General features: G+C 42.6%; 1 protein-coding gene across 1 annotated transcript in view; it reads right to left on the bottom strand.

Annotated features, from left to right (window-relative positions):
- Positions 1 to 1,787: 1,787 nt before the first annotated feature.
- thsd7ab (thrombospondin, type I, domain containing 7Ab) overlaps positions 1,788 to 15,890 on the bottom strand; it is a 176,958-nt gene continuing 162,855 nt past the window's right edge. Inside the window, exons 24-28 of the mRNA XM_061049857.1 lie at positions 14,856 to 14,948; positions 12,597 to 12,679; positions 10,981 to 11,194; positions 8,945 to 9,032; positions 1,788 to 5,746 (exon numbers count right to left, since the gene is read on the bottom strand). Coding sequence (XP_060905840.1) covers positions 5,656 to 5,746; positions 8,945 to 9,032; positions 10,981 to 11,194; positions 12,597 to 12,679; positions 14,856 to 14,948 — 569 coding nt within the window. The 3' untranslated portion in view covers positions 1,788 to 5,655. The remainder of the gene's footprint in view (positions 5,747 to 8,944; positions 9,033 to 10,980; positions 11,195 to 12,596; positions 12,680 to 14,855; positions 14,949 to 15,890) is intronic.

The raw sequence follows: 15,890 nt of genomic DNA, 5'->3' as shown, positions 1-15,890 counted from the left end.
CATCCTGTAGTCTGCACTAACAAACCTTAACTCACGGTCAAAAAGTTTAAAGGTGGAGTCAGTAGAAATGTTGGTTGCAGCCTGTAAACGTAGATGGGAAGCCGTTTACGTTTACTGCCTGTACCTTCCCCTGAAGGTAAGTGATAAAAAGGCCTGTTACATTTGTTGTAATGGGAAAGACGATAATGTAACCCGCGAGCACGAGCTAACCGCCGGTGTTTGTCACCTGCCTGTCCAACAGAGAGCAGGCCAACTCTGCATCCACGGGTTAAAACAAACCCAAGGTTCACCCTTAACCTTTTGACTGACTATTATTCTATTTTCTCGGCTTTGCAGCGTTGGTCACATTTGCGAGTTTGAATGGTGTCCTCTCCCAAACTCACCTGAGCTCTGTCATTGGCTCGAGGAAAACACACTAGCTCCCCGCCTAGAAACGTCCTGAGTCAGTGAAAACAAACCAGAACGTGAACAAATCCAGTCAGAGGACAGTCTCTGCAGACACAGTCACCACCACACATGTATTGAGGCCCAGAAGGGAGGATTGAGCGGCATTATTTTATATTATTATTATTATTTTACATTTTATATTTGTAGAAAAAGGGTACTTATTCTATCTTTAAACTTTATATTAATTTGTCAGTAAAGTGATCAAGCTGCCTAAATAATTCTTTAATAATTAAAGGCTTTATATGCGATTTTTTGATCCAGCAGATGTCACCCTTGACCACCAGCATGAAACCAAAACAACTCGCGGTGCATTGTGGGTTAGTATGCTAATGCTGGCGATCTTTATTATGCTCGTATCTTCACACTGCATGTAAATTTAAGCGTGATGTAGAAACACAGTTAAGCAGTGAGTACAGTATGTTATTCTTCTTTTCTCTAGTCCCTCAATTAAACAACTTTTATTTGCGAGGGGAGGAGTCAGCCGTCGGGTCGGCTATGTCAACATACAAAAAAAAAACTCTGAAAGCCTCACAGACAGTGGGACTCGGGTGTTAAACCTATTGTAGACAGTCATGACTCACAGAATTATTTTCAGAGGAGATACTTGATTTCTATTATATTTAAGTGTGAAAAATTGCATATAAAGCCTTTAAGTTAAAGTTTTACAACTATTTTATTAAAAGTCACATATCCTCCTCCTCTTCAACCCCAATACATGTCTGTGAAGTTTCTTGTTCTTAATCCACTCTGATCCTGTATTTGATCATGTCTATAAACCCCTCTATTTCAGCCCTGCTCAGAACAGGCTGTTTCTGTGTCTGTACCTTTAAATATGTAAATGAGCTGTGTCTGACCACGCCCCCTCTCTGGAAGGGCTTGGGTGTCCCGGTCTTTCTCACTCCATGTCCTGTTGTTTACGTTGAGAAGGCAGACTCAGAGGGCAGAACAAACACCTAGCTGTGGGAGTGTCACCCACCTGGGGGAGGGGTTACTGCCCTTTGTGATGTTATGAAGGGAAAAATCTCCAAACGGCCTGTTTGAGCACACATTTTCTGAAAAGTGGAGCAGGCAAAAGACGGAGAGGATGGACTTTTCTCATAATTTTTTTTCTAGATCCTTGCTTGTGTTGTACTTACTCTCTGATGTACGTCACTTTGGATAAAAGCGTCTGCTTAGTGAATTGTAGAATTGTAGAATCATTGGGGAGTTTGTAGACAGACTAGAGACACATGTTAGAGTTAAAGGAACATGGTGAAGTGGATTTTGAATAATATGGGAGCTATTAGTTATCTTGTTCTCTTTTTATAATTTAAATGAAATTACAAAAATGATCCCAAAACTTTCTTTGTGTTTTTAACCGTGTCCTTATTTATTTTCTCTTGTTCTTCCCATACATAGAAACATCCTGTACAAAAACAGCTTCCTCTTTTTCTTCTCTTTTCTTCCCCCCTTCTTTTTTCCCACAACACACAACTTGCATCATGGTAACAACAATCAGCGATATCACACACTCGACTTATGCAATATTCAAACTAAACATTTTCTGTGCGATACAAAATAAATGTACACATACTTTGATTTTTTTTTCTCCAAAAAATAAAAAAATCGTTGTTATTTACAAATCCCACAACAGAAAAAGTAAACATTCTCCACACCAGTTTGTTTTTTTTACGTTGAACTCAGCAGAAACGTGTTTTCTTATTATTCACATGTCATTTGTACAGATTGTTTTCTTTTTATATTCATCTCACCTCGTACGTCGAGTGAATGAAAACTGATAGAGCACCTATGATACCGATACCTACATGAGAAGGTTTTAAAAATGCAGAAGAATACTTTGGTGTTTTCACACTCGCACAAAACTCCTGAAAACGTCCTGATGTTTTCCAAATGAACTGCACTTTTAGCTCCGACTATAACTGGAATTTTTCCTGCTTGCATCCAGGTACATTTTCTGTATGAAGTCTGATAAGGTGATGCGAGAAGAAAGCAGGAAATATTTGGGAAATTCACCACAAGCATCAGGGAGGGGATGGTAACGTTTATATCCTACGTCTGGGGCGCGACGATATCTGTTCTTCTTTGCTCTTTTGTTTATACTCTCAATGTTTCAAACTTCACACAGCATTGACATAAAGGCAAACATTGTCCTAATAGCGTCTGACTCTGTTGCTACGCTCTGCCTCATGACATCACTTCCTCCCACCAGACAGGCTGTGAGGTGCACAGTCAGGAAGATCTGTTTTCTAGAAATTTCTAGATTCTAATTCTAGAAAAAAAAACAATGTGAAAACTCTCTAGTGACCTTGAAAGAAAAGTTAGTCCCCTTAATGTCTACATGTAGGGTTGTATATGATGAATACTACTCCCTCCCCCCCATCAGGCTTGGAGGTGCACAGTGAGGAAGATTTCAGGGTCTTCCGAGAAGTTTCCAGGAGTGCATACGTGAACACGGTTCTAGTCTGGCTGGGCGATATGACTCAAAATGTTATCACGATAAAAAGGGTTCATATCAGTCGATATCGATAATTATCACGAGGAATGTCAAATCATTTCCTTCACGTTTAAAGGCTAATTTTTTTGCTCCTCTGTGGAAGTCCAACAAACCAGCAATGAATAGTGGTTTAATCAGAAGGCAAGGCTGACAAACTTTAAACCACAGCAGTGTTTCAAAATGTGCACTTTTTGCAATGACAGTAGGAAACCTCCCTAAGGGGGCCCCATCTGACAGCAATCCCTCTCGTTGCCCTGCTAGGTGTGGCATGCATTTTTGAATTGAAAACCAACGTCAATGAAAGTCACAAAAAAAGGAGAGAAAGAGGAAGAGGAGTAAATACTGGTGACGAATGTTGGTTGAATGTTTGCCTGGGGCCCCAACAGACTCTAGAATCGCCATTGGGTTTAATTATTCTTAATTGTCAGAACACGACAAACTCTACTTGAACAGAGGAACATTTCACGATCATAAGGAAGGTGCACGCTGCTGGAAAATGCAGAAAAAAGTGACATTATCGCTTTAATTATCGTTTTATCGCCCAGGCCTCAAAAGAAAAGAAGAGTTAGTCCTCTTCATGTCGACATGTAGTGTTGGTTATAATGAACACTGTGCGCCCCATTCAAGTATATAAAACTGTGTTACAGGACTGTTAGTATTTTGTTTTTTTCAGTAAGGCAGAAATGACTTTTGCATGACATGAAAGGTTTAAATTTATCGGCCTGTTTATTTTTTCAAAACTTCAGGTTTCCGATAAAAGGTAAAAAAAAAGAAGAAGTAAATAATAAGAATTAAATAAGTGTTGTAGTACTCTAAAACGGTCTGGGTCTCGAGACCACTTTTTGAAGGTCTCAGTCTCGTCAAGGAATCTAAAGCATTTTTACTCGGTCTTGTCTGGGCAGACTCTGGATTTTAAATCAAGACCGGTCAAGACCACCACTGATCGTTCATTTTTCCACGTCATTACTGTGATTAGAAGGAAAACATCTCTTTTTAAATGAACAAATAACTTTAATTAATTTGTACTTGGATTTTTATCCCGGTGTTTAGGTCTAAGGGAGTGACACGCCGACTGCACTCAAAAGGATGATTTTTCAGTGATATTTATGGTCTCGGTCTTGTCTCAGTCTCACCCTGCCTTGGTCTTGTCTCGGTCTCACCATGTCTTGGTCTTGGTCTTGTCTCGGTCTCACCATGTCTTGGTCTTGGTCTTGTCTCGGTCTCACCCTGCCTTGGTCTTGTCTCGGTCTCATCATGTCTTGGTCTTGGTCTTTTCTCGGTCTCGCCCTGCCTTGGTCTAGGTCTTGACTCGATCTCGCCTGCCTTGGTCTTTGTATTGACCCGGTCTTGCCCTGCCTTGGTCTTGACCTGTCTCAGTCGCACCCTGCTTTGGTCTTGTCTCGCCCTGCCTTGGTCTTGGTCCTGACTCGATCTTGCCCCACCATGGTCTAGGTCTTGACTTGGTCTCCATCCCTAAATGTCTTGGTCTTTGTCTCAGTCTCCGAGCACTCTGGTCTTGGGTCTGTCTTGGTCTCGAGTAGTGTGGTCTTGACTACAACACTAAATTACATATTCATTTTGGATATTTGAGTTAAGGGGTTAAAATGACTTTGAAGCAGTGAATTCATCACAAGAAGTCGTCTGCTGATTTCACGGCTGCATCTTTAACTACATTGGGGCAAAAATAAAGTGATCAACACCAGACGAGATCTACAAATCACAAAATGTACTTTACTACAACCCAAAAGAAATCAGCTGTGAGAAATCAAATCTATACATATATTTACTGGAGATTCACACCTGTTGCCCTTTTTGAATGTTCTCGGGTGGACCTGTACGCAGACGATCCTCTGCTTTATGTCAGGGTCTGTCTGTGGAAGAGGCAGTGTTTTTTTTATGGCAATAGAAGGTAGAAGTCACATGTGCATATCATGCTGCACTAATATAGTGCAATGTAGAGCCTGAAACGCAGAAAAAGGTGGAGGCAGGGAGGCAGGGAGGCAGGCAGTAGTCTCCATGAACAACTGATTGCAGGCTACTTCTCCATCAGCATCGTACAGATCAGTTTATCCCACAAACACAGGCCTGTGCGCCTCAAAATCAAGCAAAAAAAAAAAAAAGAAAGAAGAAGAAATGGGTCCCTTTTGTTCAAGACTGTAAAAGAGATTTGAGTCAAAACCCCAGTTGAGGATTGAGAAAAAAGGAATCCAAACCTTTTTATGGAGATTTTCCTCTCCCTCCTCCTCCTCCTCTTCCCTGCGGTGACTTTTGGCAACGTACAAACCGTCAGAGCATCCTAAGCCTCCAGCTACTCAGCATTTTTAGGGACAAGCAGAAAAGCGCGGGGGAAGAGTTGGAGCTTGTGCTGCCATGTTTTCCGAGACAGCAGGAGAGCCTTTTCTGCCTCTGAAATGAGTCTTTTCTTCACAGAGATGTGACGGAGGGCCAAAAAAAGGCATTTCATTGAACACGGTGGAGGTCATGACGGCTCTAGCAAAGAAAAAACGCTTAAAAAAACAAACCGGGGAGTGAATGGAGCTCGACTTGAAGTGGTTAAACCCCAGCAGTGTCTCTGCTAAGAGGATTTTCTGTAAATTCTCCGCTCTGTGACGTGTCCATTCACGCTGCAAACATCCATGTCCCTCACTGCAATGGCTGTGATGAAGTGGGTCTCTATGACAGGTGAAGTGCTCGGTGAGGCGTCTCTTGGAGGACTACATGTCCGTGTCCCCGTCATAGGCGAGAGTCAGAGGCTTTAGTCGGTTGTTCTGCTGCCTCTGTCTCTGAGGTCTCTTTGGCTTTTTGCTGTGAGGAAAGATTAAAACAGAGTCAGAGGAGACACTTGAAATAATTCCCTCAAAGCTAACAGCAGTTTATACTGTACTTACCATGAAGTCACAGCACCTGACCCTGTGTTTTTCAGGTTAAAATATAAACGTAGGAGGGATTTTTACACCTGGAAGGTTACTCTAACACACCAGTGCCCGACTTCAGGTTCAATTTTTGCATCAGATATCTGACGATCTCAGTTATAAGTCAGGCGTCCTGCTGGGCCATTATTCCCAGGAGATGTTAATCATCAGAAAAAAAAGGCTTATGTTGAAATAATAAGGCTGTTACTGTACAGTATCTTGTTGTCAACAAAACTCATCTGTTGCACACAGCGTAAACAAGAAGTGGACATATCTTGTTTTAAAAAGTACAGCCAATAGCGAAGTGCTTTAAACCTGCATTCTTAATAAAGGCCAGCAGGGGGCGACAACACTCATTCCAGAAAGGAATGGGATCGTATGAAGCGCCAACCTCCGGTGTTGAAAAAAAAAATGCTAATGCTAAAAAAGAAACAAACATGTTTACAGCCTGGTTAAGGCATCAGTAGCTAATTTCTTAGTGTAAAAAAAAAAATAATTTAATGGGGCATTTTTTGCCCTTTTCTCAATATTTTCTTGATTATGTTGTACAACTAGCACGGTCTGCATAGCCGTAAAGCCTACAGTAGCTTATGTGCCGGCACTCCAGTCGGTGTCTCAATAAAGGGGGCGAGCTGACCGTCGTATCCTGTGGTTAAATCACTTTCTATAGAAAAGGACCTCATACAACCCCACTTCAAAAATAACACACTGTCCCTTTAAGGCTCGCCTCAGCTCCACCACGTCGCATGATTTTGATAGAGGCTGAGATAGCATTTCCTGTACGACGCTGACGACCCCTATTGCTGGGCTTCATAACGCCTCGTCAGACACGAATGGGTGACGTCCATGTTTCATACAGTCTATGGGTTGCTCATCGTGTGCACTTTCTTCAGAACTAAAGTTACGCTCAGAACCACAGAGGAATACGATAAATCAGCTTATAATCTTATAATATTAAAACACTTGTAGGTTTTAGACATCATCAGCCTTCTTAAGGGAAAAAAAGCTTTACCCTTCAAGATGTGAAAAATCAACAACATTTTAGCTATTGGATGCTCATAACGTCTCCTCGCCTTCATAAAAAAGTAATTAGGATGAGGAACTATTAAAGAAACGACACATTCAGAGAGACAATGGGAGAAAAAGACGACTCTCTACAATTAAAGGTTTGAGGCCGAGACTTCGATATTATAACATTCACAGTATTAGAGAGTTAATTTTCATGCACATGCCAGATGATTGCTCGTCTTTAATCCAAGTGGGGCGCAACTTTTAAAACCATCAGCTCTGTGTTAAAAACAAGACCAGCTCAAAGAAATACGCTGCAGAGTGAACGTAACTCTCAGAAACCTCCAGAGGACGGCCGTGATAATCAGTAAAGCTAATGTTTAAAGTTTGGGAATCGTTCCCACCTTGTTTCTATAGTTTGTTTTAGCCACTTAGCCCCTCAGGACAGTCCAATTAATACTTCCAAACGTGGAAAACTTTCTCCCAAACTTAATCTCAAAGCAGCAGCGCACACACCCACGTGACGCGACGGTCTCCTGAGCGCCGCGACGCTTCAGAGAGAATCTTCTGGGGAGTTGGATAAAGACAATCAGACGAGCTCTCTGGGGACGTTTCTGTGAATACTCTGTGTGATGACGAGCTGACAGAATCGCTTCACAGTAAACATGAAACGTCAGCACACGTCAGCAGACTTCTCCTGCTGCCACAGAAATCATCCCCGATCTTTTCCCTGTCGGCAAAGTTTGTCATGTTCACCAACACTGACAGGAATACTACTCAGGCTCCAAGTGTGGATTGTTTGCACTGATTATTCTGCTTCTTTTTAAATCCATAAAATTACTGAAAATACTCAAAATGATTGTGAAAATGTTCCAGGGCTTCAAGGGACGTACTCTACAGCTTATAGAGAAACGTCTAGGAGCAGGAGAACGAGTTGTACAAGAAAGACGCTGCTCTTGGCAGAGAGGGCACGAGTCTTATTCCAAGATACTCTACAACTTGTTTGGTCCTGTAAAAAAAACACTAAACACTCATGTCAGGATAAAAAAAAGGAACCTAAACCTCATATTTTGAAGCTAGAATGAGCGGATGTTTCACATTTTTATGCTCAGAAAATGACCCAAATAAAAGATAGAGGCTCATTAATGTTGATTTAAAAATAAATTCAGCTCAGAGTTTAAACACTTTGGGTTCTTCAAAGCTGGATACAGAGTAATAACATCAATATGTTTAATGTGTGAAAGGGATAATGAGCTCTTCATTTGGCAGGGAATGAAATGGGAGGGGAATAAAAGGATGCCCTACTTCCTCTTTCAGCCACAAGAGGGCGGTGTGACATCATGCAGGAGGGACGGACGGAGGAGACTTCAGTGTTTGAGGCCCTGCGGTTATATTCATGTTTACCTCATCTTCTTGTTGACGTGTTGTGAGTGACTTCAAAAAGGTTCAGGCGAACACTGATCAGATATCGGTCACTTTTATGAGACGGTGAAAACAAGAAATCAGAACCTTCACAGGCGATCAAGTCAAACAGCTAACTAGTCACTCTACAGGCTCTAGTCTAGAGGGGCGGGCGATCATTTGTAGATGGTTTGTCCTCACCTTCACCAGCACGTTCACTCGGCTACTCAGGCAGGACATGTGACTCTTTAGAGAGGTCACGGGGAGAGATCGAGGACTGCAGGTGTTTATGCTGGCGGCTGTGTTTTTTTTTTTTTTTGGGGGGTTGGGTGTGTGAACCCTCCACATCCTCATTAGCTGCTGCTGCTGTTGCTGTGAGCCTGCTCTTGGCAATCGGGACAGGTGTAAGTCATCTCGTGTGCATTTTGGCCCAACCAGACCGCCGTCCCGTTGGCGTCGGACTCTTGGGCTTTAAGAGAGCGATGCAGTTTGGCACAGTGGCTGCTGCTCTCACAAACAGACATCAGCATCGAGGAAGCAAAACAGAGGAACAAAACAAAAACAAAAATGAGGGGGGGCGGACGACAGAGGAGGGGGTGGAATATGAGGGATTGGTTTAATGAACGAGGATGATGATGATGATGATAAAAAAAAAAGGGGGAAATTAAACTCTTCAACTCACCAAGCTAGGTATATCATAGACACTATGAATATGAGGAGCACAAAGGCTCCAGCTGCTACACCGTACACCCACATCTTCAGCTTCCCATCTGTGGAGGAGGAGGCTCGTCAGTTTGTCTGTTTTCACGTCAACACTGAACACTGAGCGACCAAAGCTGCGGCACTTTTTTAGACAGATGCAGAAAACTCCCCCCCCCCCCCCCCCCCCCCCCCCCCCGTCTTCTTCTCTTATAACAGTAGCACTTAATAATAAACAGACGAGGATTCATAGAGAGTTTACATACATCAAGTATCCCTGTTTGGGTTTGTTTTTTTAAGGAAGAATGTGCGACATGTGACATCCAGTCTATCCTGTGTAAATGTGTCTCTGAGTCCTGACTGTCTACAATGAGTGAGAAGCTCGAGTCCCGCTGGCTGTGTTGTTGTCAGAGTCGTGTTTACATGGACGGGACGGCCGGCTCCTCCCCTTGTGTATAAAAGCTGTTTTAGTCAAGGACTAGAGAGAAGAAGAAGAACATACTCACTGATTATTTGGATGTTAGTAAGAGTTTTTAGATCACGCTCATTCTGTGTCAGTTTACATGCAATGTGAAGCTACGAGCTAACTAAAGAGCGCTAACATTAGCTTGCTAACACAACAATGCAGGACACAGGCGATTACAGCTCCTGCAAAGGACAATTTTGTCTGCAGCTTGCCCTTAATGGTGCTTAACGATGGTGCGTTCTAATTCATAACTCCTTCGAGTGGAGGAGAGCGGAGGCTTCAGTATGGAGGAGGTGTGGCCAATTAGCAGTTTGTTTTGGTTTCATGCTGGTGCTCAAGGGCGACATCTACTGGATCAAAAGGTCGCACATTCTTCCTTTATGTTTCCCATTTTTGTATGTTCAAACACAAACTGAGAAACTCATTACCAGGTAAATATCATGTATCATCTTAAAATCTGTTTCTTTGGGTTTTTCCTCAAAGTTAAAAACACATTTCAGATCTGACCGTATGTGATGGAAAGAAAACATTAGTGAGATAAACGACACAGGAGTTCCTTCAAGTGATGACGTGAGTGTGGAAGTGTTTGCTCCTGACAGACGGTAACTCAATCTGTTCTGCATCCTAAATGTTTGCGTTGCTGTCGCGCACCATCGGGTCGGGCGCGGCGCTCTGTGCAGATGCAGTTCTTCAAAGTTAATGTACAGCAGCAGTTCCAGGTTAGGAAGTGAAGTTCATACATGCATCAGAGCAGACTGGAGCAGACAGAGAACATGTCTGATGAACATATCTCTGTTTTTAATGAGTTGAGTTTAACGTCATGCTCGGCTGCAAGAACAGAGACGTGCTGATAATTAGACAAAGCTACATCTGAAAGTAAAAGATATTCTCGTGTTGTTGTTTGAAAACATCGTACCTCAAGGATTACTCTGTGCTCTCCAGTTAAGAAAATTAGTGAAAAGCTGGTCTTTTTAATCCGTTTCTCTGTAAATAAACTTCAAGAGCGAGAGTGGGAAGTCGTAAAAAAACATTTGACATTCCTGGTTCTAAACTTTCCAAAGAAGGAAAAGGCTTAAAGGCTCTGATGTGTGACGATTTACTGACCTTTATAGCAGAACGACAACTATTCGTCTACATTGACAGTAAATAAATATAGGCCATATTTTAAGCTGTCACTGTGTGGAGGTTTTTTTTCCTTCTTTTTTCCTGTTGTTGTGAAAGATTAATTACACTGTCAAAGTAACGTTTGCCTAAAAATATAAAACCGACCACGTCTGCATCCTCCCGCCTCCCGCCACATTTGTGACTCAGAAGCGTTTTCGTGAGGTGGTTTTTATAATTACGACCTGACAAGTGGAAAATAGCAGCTTCTGAAGAGTGCATTAAGGCAGGGTAAGTTCTCAGAGACATGACAGTCTAGAGATTAAAGGTTTTCACTTGACAGCACATAAACACTTCTTTAGCACTTCTTTCCGGCTCCGTGTGTCTCTCTTGTATTTTCTGTATTTTTCTAATCTGTGTGTCAGGAGAACTTCAGTGTTTTGTGGTCTGACCTGGTCCGTAGGGCTGCAGGTACCAGGTCCGGCCGGTGCGTCCGGGCAGGATGGTGCTGGGCAGGGTGGGGTTAATGGCACGACTGGTTTTCACGTCCCCTCTTTTGTCGCCCGCTGTGGGGATCTCCAGGATGGGGATGGGGGCACACTGGTCCAGCTGACCAATGAGCGACAGCACCTCTGTGAATCCCTCCTCGCATGTGCAGATGTTGGCCTGCAGGGGGCAGTAAAGAATCATTAGTGGTTTCAGAGATATTCACAGTACAAACACAGAGTGTTAGGCAAAGTCAGCATGAAATTAAAATAATTTGAGGGGCAGGGTTTGGAGGCAGGGTCTCTGACCTGTTACAGACCCCTGAGTGTCATTTAAACTCGTTCAGTCAGGGTAAAAGCAGCTTCCACACAGAACATACACTGCAAATACTCAAATCTTACCAAGTTTAATTTAGTCAAAAAAATATCTTCACACTAAATATAAAAAAAGCTTTAATTTCTTTTTCTCCACTCATGCGGCACTGAGACCTGATTCACACCTGTTTTTAAAATCTATCTGAACAGGGAGGCTACACTTAATGGAAGGTGTAAATTCAGTTTGACCAAACATGACTGGAACATTTGGACGTCGTCTGGCTCTTATGTTGGTATAAACAGTCTGTAAACAATGTTGTTCTGAATCTACATCGTTGTTCTCCTCTGACCTCTGACAGATTTGACTCCTAATTCCAATGAGAATTCAAAGTCAAGACGGTCATGGCTACAGATCTTATTGAGGTGTAAATGATGGGGTGTCAGATGCTTAAATGTCTCTTAAGTGTTGACAACATTACGAAAAGGACGTCTGTCTCCTCTCTCAGACTCTCCTGGAGCCAAACTTCTGTTTATAGATCACCAAAAAAAGAATGTACTCTTTAAAAAAAAAAAAAAAAGCTCAGACTCTGTATTTATCCTCTTCATAAAGCCGCCAAAAACAACAACAATCTGACCCTGTCAGTGGACAAAAACAAGCATGTTTAGTGGACGCTCATTTCTCAGCTGCAGGTTAACTCCAGAACCGTGTCTACTTATCCATATTTTGAAGAAAATGTTAAACTTGACAGATTAACCCTTTAATAACCTGGCATCTCTGTGTAGTATTATCATGCTTGTCCTGGGGATTGACCTCGTGACCTCGGAGGTGCTAATCCTGTTCCACGTCAGATCGCTCTGACCTGCTTATTCTGTGCTTATTAAATCAGTCGACTCTACAAACCAGCACAGCAGAGATCAAGATATTTATCTCGATGTTCAATTTAGTGTTTTATAAACAAACAAGATACGAAGCTTTGAGATTAACCAGCTGCGTCTAGAGGACAGATTTCAGCGCAGCACAGTGGAGTGACTCCACAGGAAGTGGGTTGAACAACTTCCTGTTTGCATCATTTCAATCTTTGCTGATTTCACACTCAGACCTGAGGACCTGTGTGTACTGGAGAACGTTTGTTTACAGTTTTTATCGTGTTTACCTCGTCTTTAATGTTCATCTTTTTCTGTAAACCAAATATTTCTTGCTGAGATTTTCTCTTTCAGTCTTTGTACATACAGTTGAATGGTTGGGATGATGACAGAGATCTGCTCACCTCGCTGCAGAAAGACTTCGGCATGAGACACGGAGGGTCACAGGAGCTGTTGTCCACCGCAGGGTTTATGGGAGGACAACCTCCTGCACACACAAAGACAGTAAAATCAGACAGGGAACATGATGTTTTTAAAGGAATACCGCAGACATAAACGTCTCCTGGGTGTCCTCGTAGAGTTACAGCTTTGTGTTTCTGAGTAATAGTGTTTCTACCTAAAGGATGAAATGTTTTGAAACCACAACAGATGATGAGAATCTGAGAAAGCCCACACAGTACATGATGACAAATCATGACAGTTGTTCCTAAAGTGTGTGGAGAGCAAAGATACCACACACACTAACAGATTCAGTCAACAAGCTTCAGTTATCATTTTAGTTCTTTTTGGACTTGTCTGTAAGGACTTGAGTTGGGAACTGGAGGGTCACCAGTTCAAGTCCCGGTGAGGACCAAGTCTGGTAATTGGTCTGATAGCTGGAGAGGGGCCAGTTCACTTCCTGAGCACTGCCCTTGAGCAAGGCACTAAACCCTCCACCAGCTCAGGAGCGCTCGCTGTGTGCAGCCCCCCTCACTCTGACATCTCTCCATTAGTGCATGTTCAAAAAATCCTGTTTGTGCATGTGTGTGTTTGTTTCAACCCTATGTGTGTGTGTAGCATGTTCAACAAAAGAGTGTAAAATTGAATTTCCCTTTGTGGGGTTAATAAAGTATAAGAAAAAAAAAATCTCAAATGTAGCACCAAGCGAAAGACCCGGGGTGAAGAAGAACTCTGAGATGAGTCGACTGAAACTCCAGCTGTCTTTCACTGCCCAGAAACAGCGTTCAACTCCAACTCTGGCACAGTTACCGTGGTAACTGACATCCCACAAAGGTACAGGCTCAGCTGCCCTCAGGATTCCCCCCCCCCCCAAATATTCCCCACAAATTTAAAAGACTTTAATTTGATAAATGGAAATGAGCGGAAATACAAAATGAAAACCGTTACAAGTTTGTTCATTCACTCCTTATAAAAAGTCAGTGGGTTATTTTTTAAACTACTGGAGGTTCGGAGACCACATGTTCACGAGCTGAAAACCTGCACACGCTGCCTCCGCCCACCACCTCTTGCTCCTTATAGATTTGAAGTCCCTGGGTTTTTTTTAACACAGTGTAGCTGACATTCCTTGTATACATTTTACCTCCTACATAAAGCTGCTGAACGAGGGGCTGCAGCCTCTGAATTAGAATGAATTCAGCTTCAATATGAATCATAAAATGAAAAGTTCAGAGCTACACCTCACATGCTGTCTTCACATTTTAGCTGAAACAACGAGACCCGTAATTACTGAGGTGAACACGAGAAAACTTACCTACAACAGCTTGAAAAATGTTTTCAGTCTCTTTAAAGTATCCAAACGGACTGATTTTATTCAAACACTTAATGAGCCAATCGATGTACAGCACGTTTGTGCACCAGTGATTTGATGAAGGTGAACAACTGACTTGATAAGAGTAACGATAAGGTCAAATAATATTGATTTTCAGGTTTTTAAAATGCTGAACCGGGTCTTAAAGGAGCAATCTGTAAGATATCTACTGACGGAAATGATAAAGTGACCTTACTTTATGATCAGACATTAAGGAAACATGCTATGTTGAAGTGCTGGCTTCTCTGACAACAATGCAGCAGCCAGTATGTCCTCCTTCTAACTTTAGATCCTGGTCCTGAATGCTCTGGATTTGTCTGGACCAGAGAAGGTAGGCGGTGTTAAGGCACCCCCACACTGCCGTTTTAGACGTTTGCCAGATATGAGACCAGTTATCAGGTCAAACCAACAGGTGTTGCAGTGATGGAAGCGGTGGAAAGTGATTGTGATTGTACCCGACCTAAAAAGCCTCTGCATGTTTCTAATAAGCTCCACGAGCAGAAACGTGCTCAAACTAGGATCAATATTGGAGATGCTTTTGAAAAATGGAGAGAGGTTAGAACGCAGAAAGGTTTACAGACCGATGCAGAGCTGGATAAACACTGAAGCTTCAGAGTCCACCACATGGTAACCTGTGTGAGCATTGACTCTAGAGAGGAGGGGGGCGGGGGGAGACAGCTCTCTACAATGTTTTGAATTCGGACTGCAGTACCCATTTTAAACACTAGGTGTCAGAGTTACATACTGCTCCTTTAATAACCCACTTCCCTATCAGGGACAACTTGTGTTTTTATTGTTATCATACATGAACAAACAAACAGTCAAAGGGTCTCTGCTGCATGTTAGAGTTTCTTACCGGTGACATTGAGTCCATCCGAGCGCTGACACCAGATTAAAGGCCGGCTGGAGTTTCCACTGCTGAACCATTTGTACTCGTAACATTCGCCCCCTGAGAGAAAAATAAAAAACAAAACACGTATAAAGTCTGAGCAGTGAGAGTGAGCAGCGGAGACGGTTAATCACTTGAGTGACAGATTAATAAAGCAGCTGCTAAATGATGATTGTATAATAGGCCGCTGTCATATAATATAACTATCTTCACAGAAAGGTCCGGTTCAATGTTTTAATCTTCAGTAAGAGCTTTTGCTTAATGACTTTCTATCAATGCCATTATGACTTTATCAATATCTCCATCAGTGCAGTAAATGACCATATTTCCCTACGGAGTCTTGTGTAACCAATCATTGGCCCGGCCCATTTGGCGAGCGTAAATGAACAATTTAACCTTGGACAAAGGGCCGATCTATTCCCCTGCAGGCGATTGGTACAGTATCACAGCTGAAGTCGATGGCACGGCTCTATCTGCCGCGGCTTTCACTGGACGATTTGTCTGCGGCTCAGACAACTTCACCCTTTGTGTTCTCCACTTTTCTCATTTCTTTTCCCCTCGTTTTGTCTCTCGCTGCGGTACGGCTTCCTCAAACCAGACGCATTATCACTGAATCACCCACTTCAGCCGGAAGCTTCCCACCATCTTTTACGAGCAGATTGGACTTTTTTTTTTTTTTTTTTACAGCTGAAGAACATTTCTCAGAGGAAGAGCTGCTCTGGAAGCTGATATTATTCAGCAGTTGTATTAAAATCAGAGGATTCTTTGAAACATAACTAAGTCTCTGCTGGGGCTTTGAGGGGAGATTGCTGATTTTCAAGCCTATTAACTTTAAAAACCCTCTTTATAACCTCATTGATAAAAACGGGCTGCGCTCACACTAGGTTCACACTGTGAGCCTTAAGGGCTTATATCAGATTTCAGAGTGAGCCGGTCATGGTCCTGAAATGACCCACGGGCACAAAAGAAGAATAGAGAAGTTGTCCCGAGCTGTCACCATTG

Source organism: Labrus mixtus, chromosome 11 (assembly GCF_963584025.1).
Source record: "Labrus mixtus chromosome 11, fLabMix1.1, whole genome shotgun sequence".
Classification (NCBI taxonomy): Eukaryota; Metazoa; Chordata; class Actinopteri; order Labriformes; family Labridae; genus Labrus; species Labrus mixtus.
Note: the sequence above shows the minus strand (reverse complement) of the source record. Positions and strands in the feature narration are given on the sequence as shown.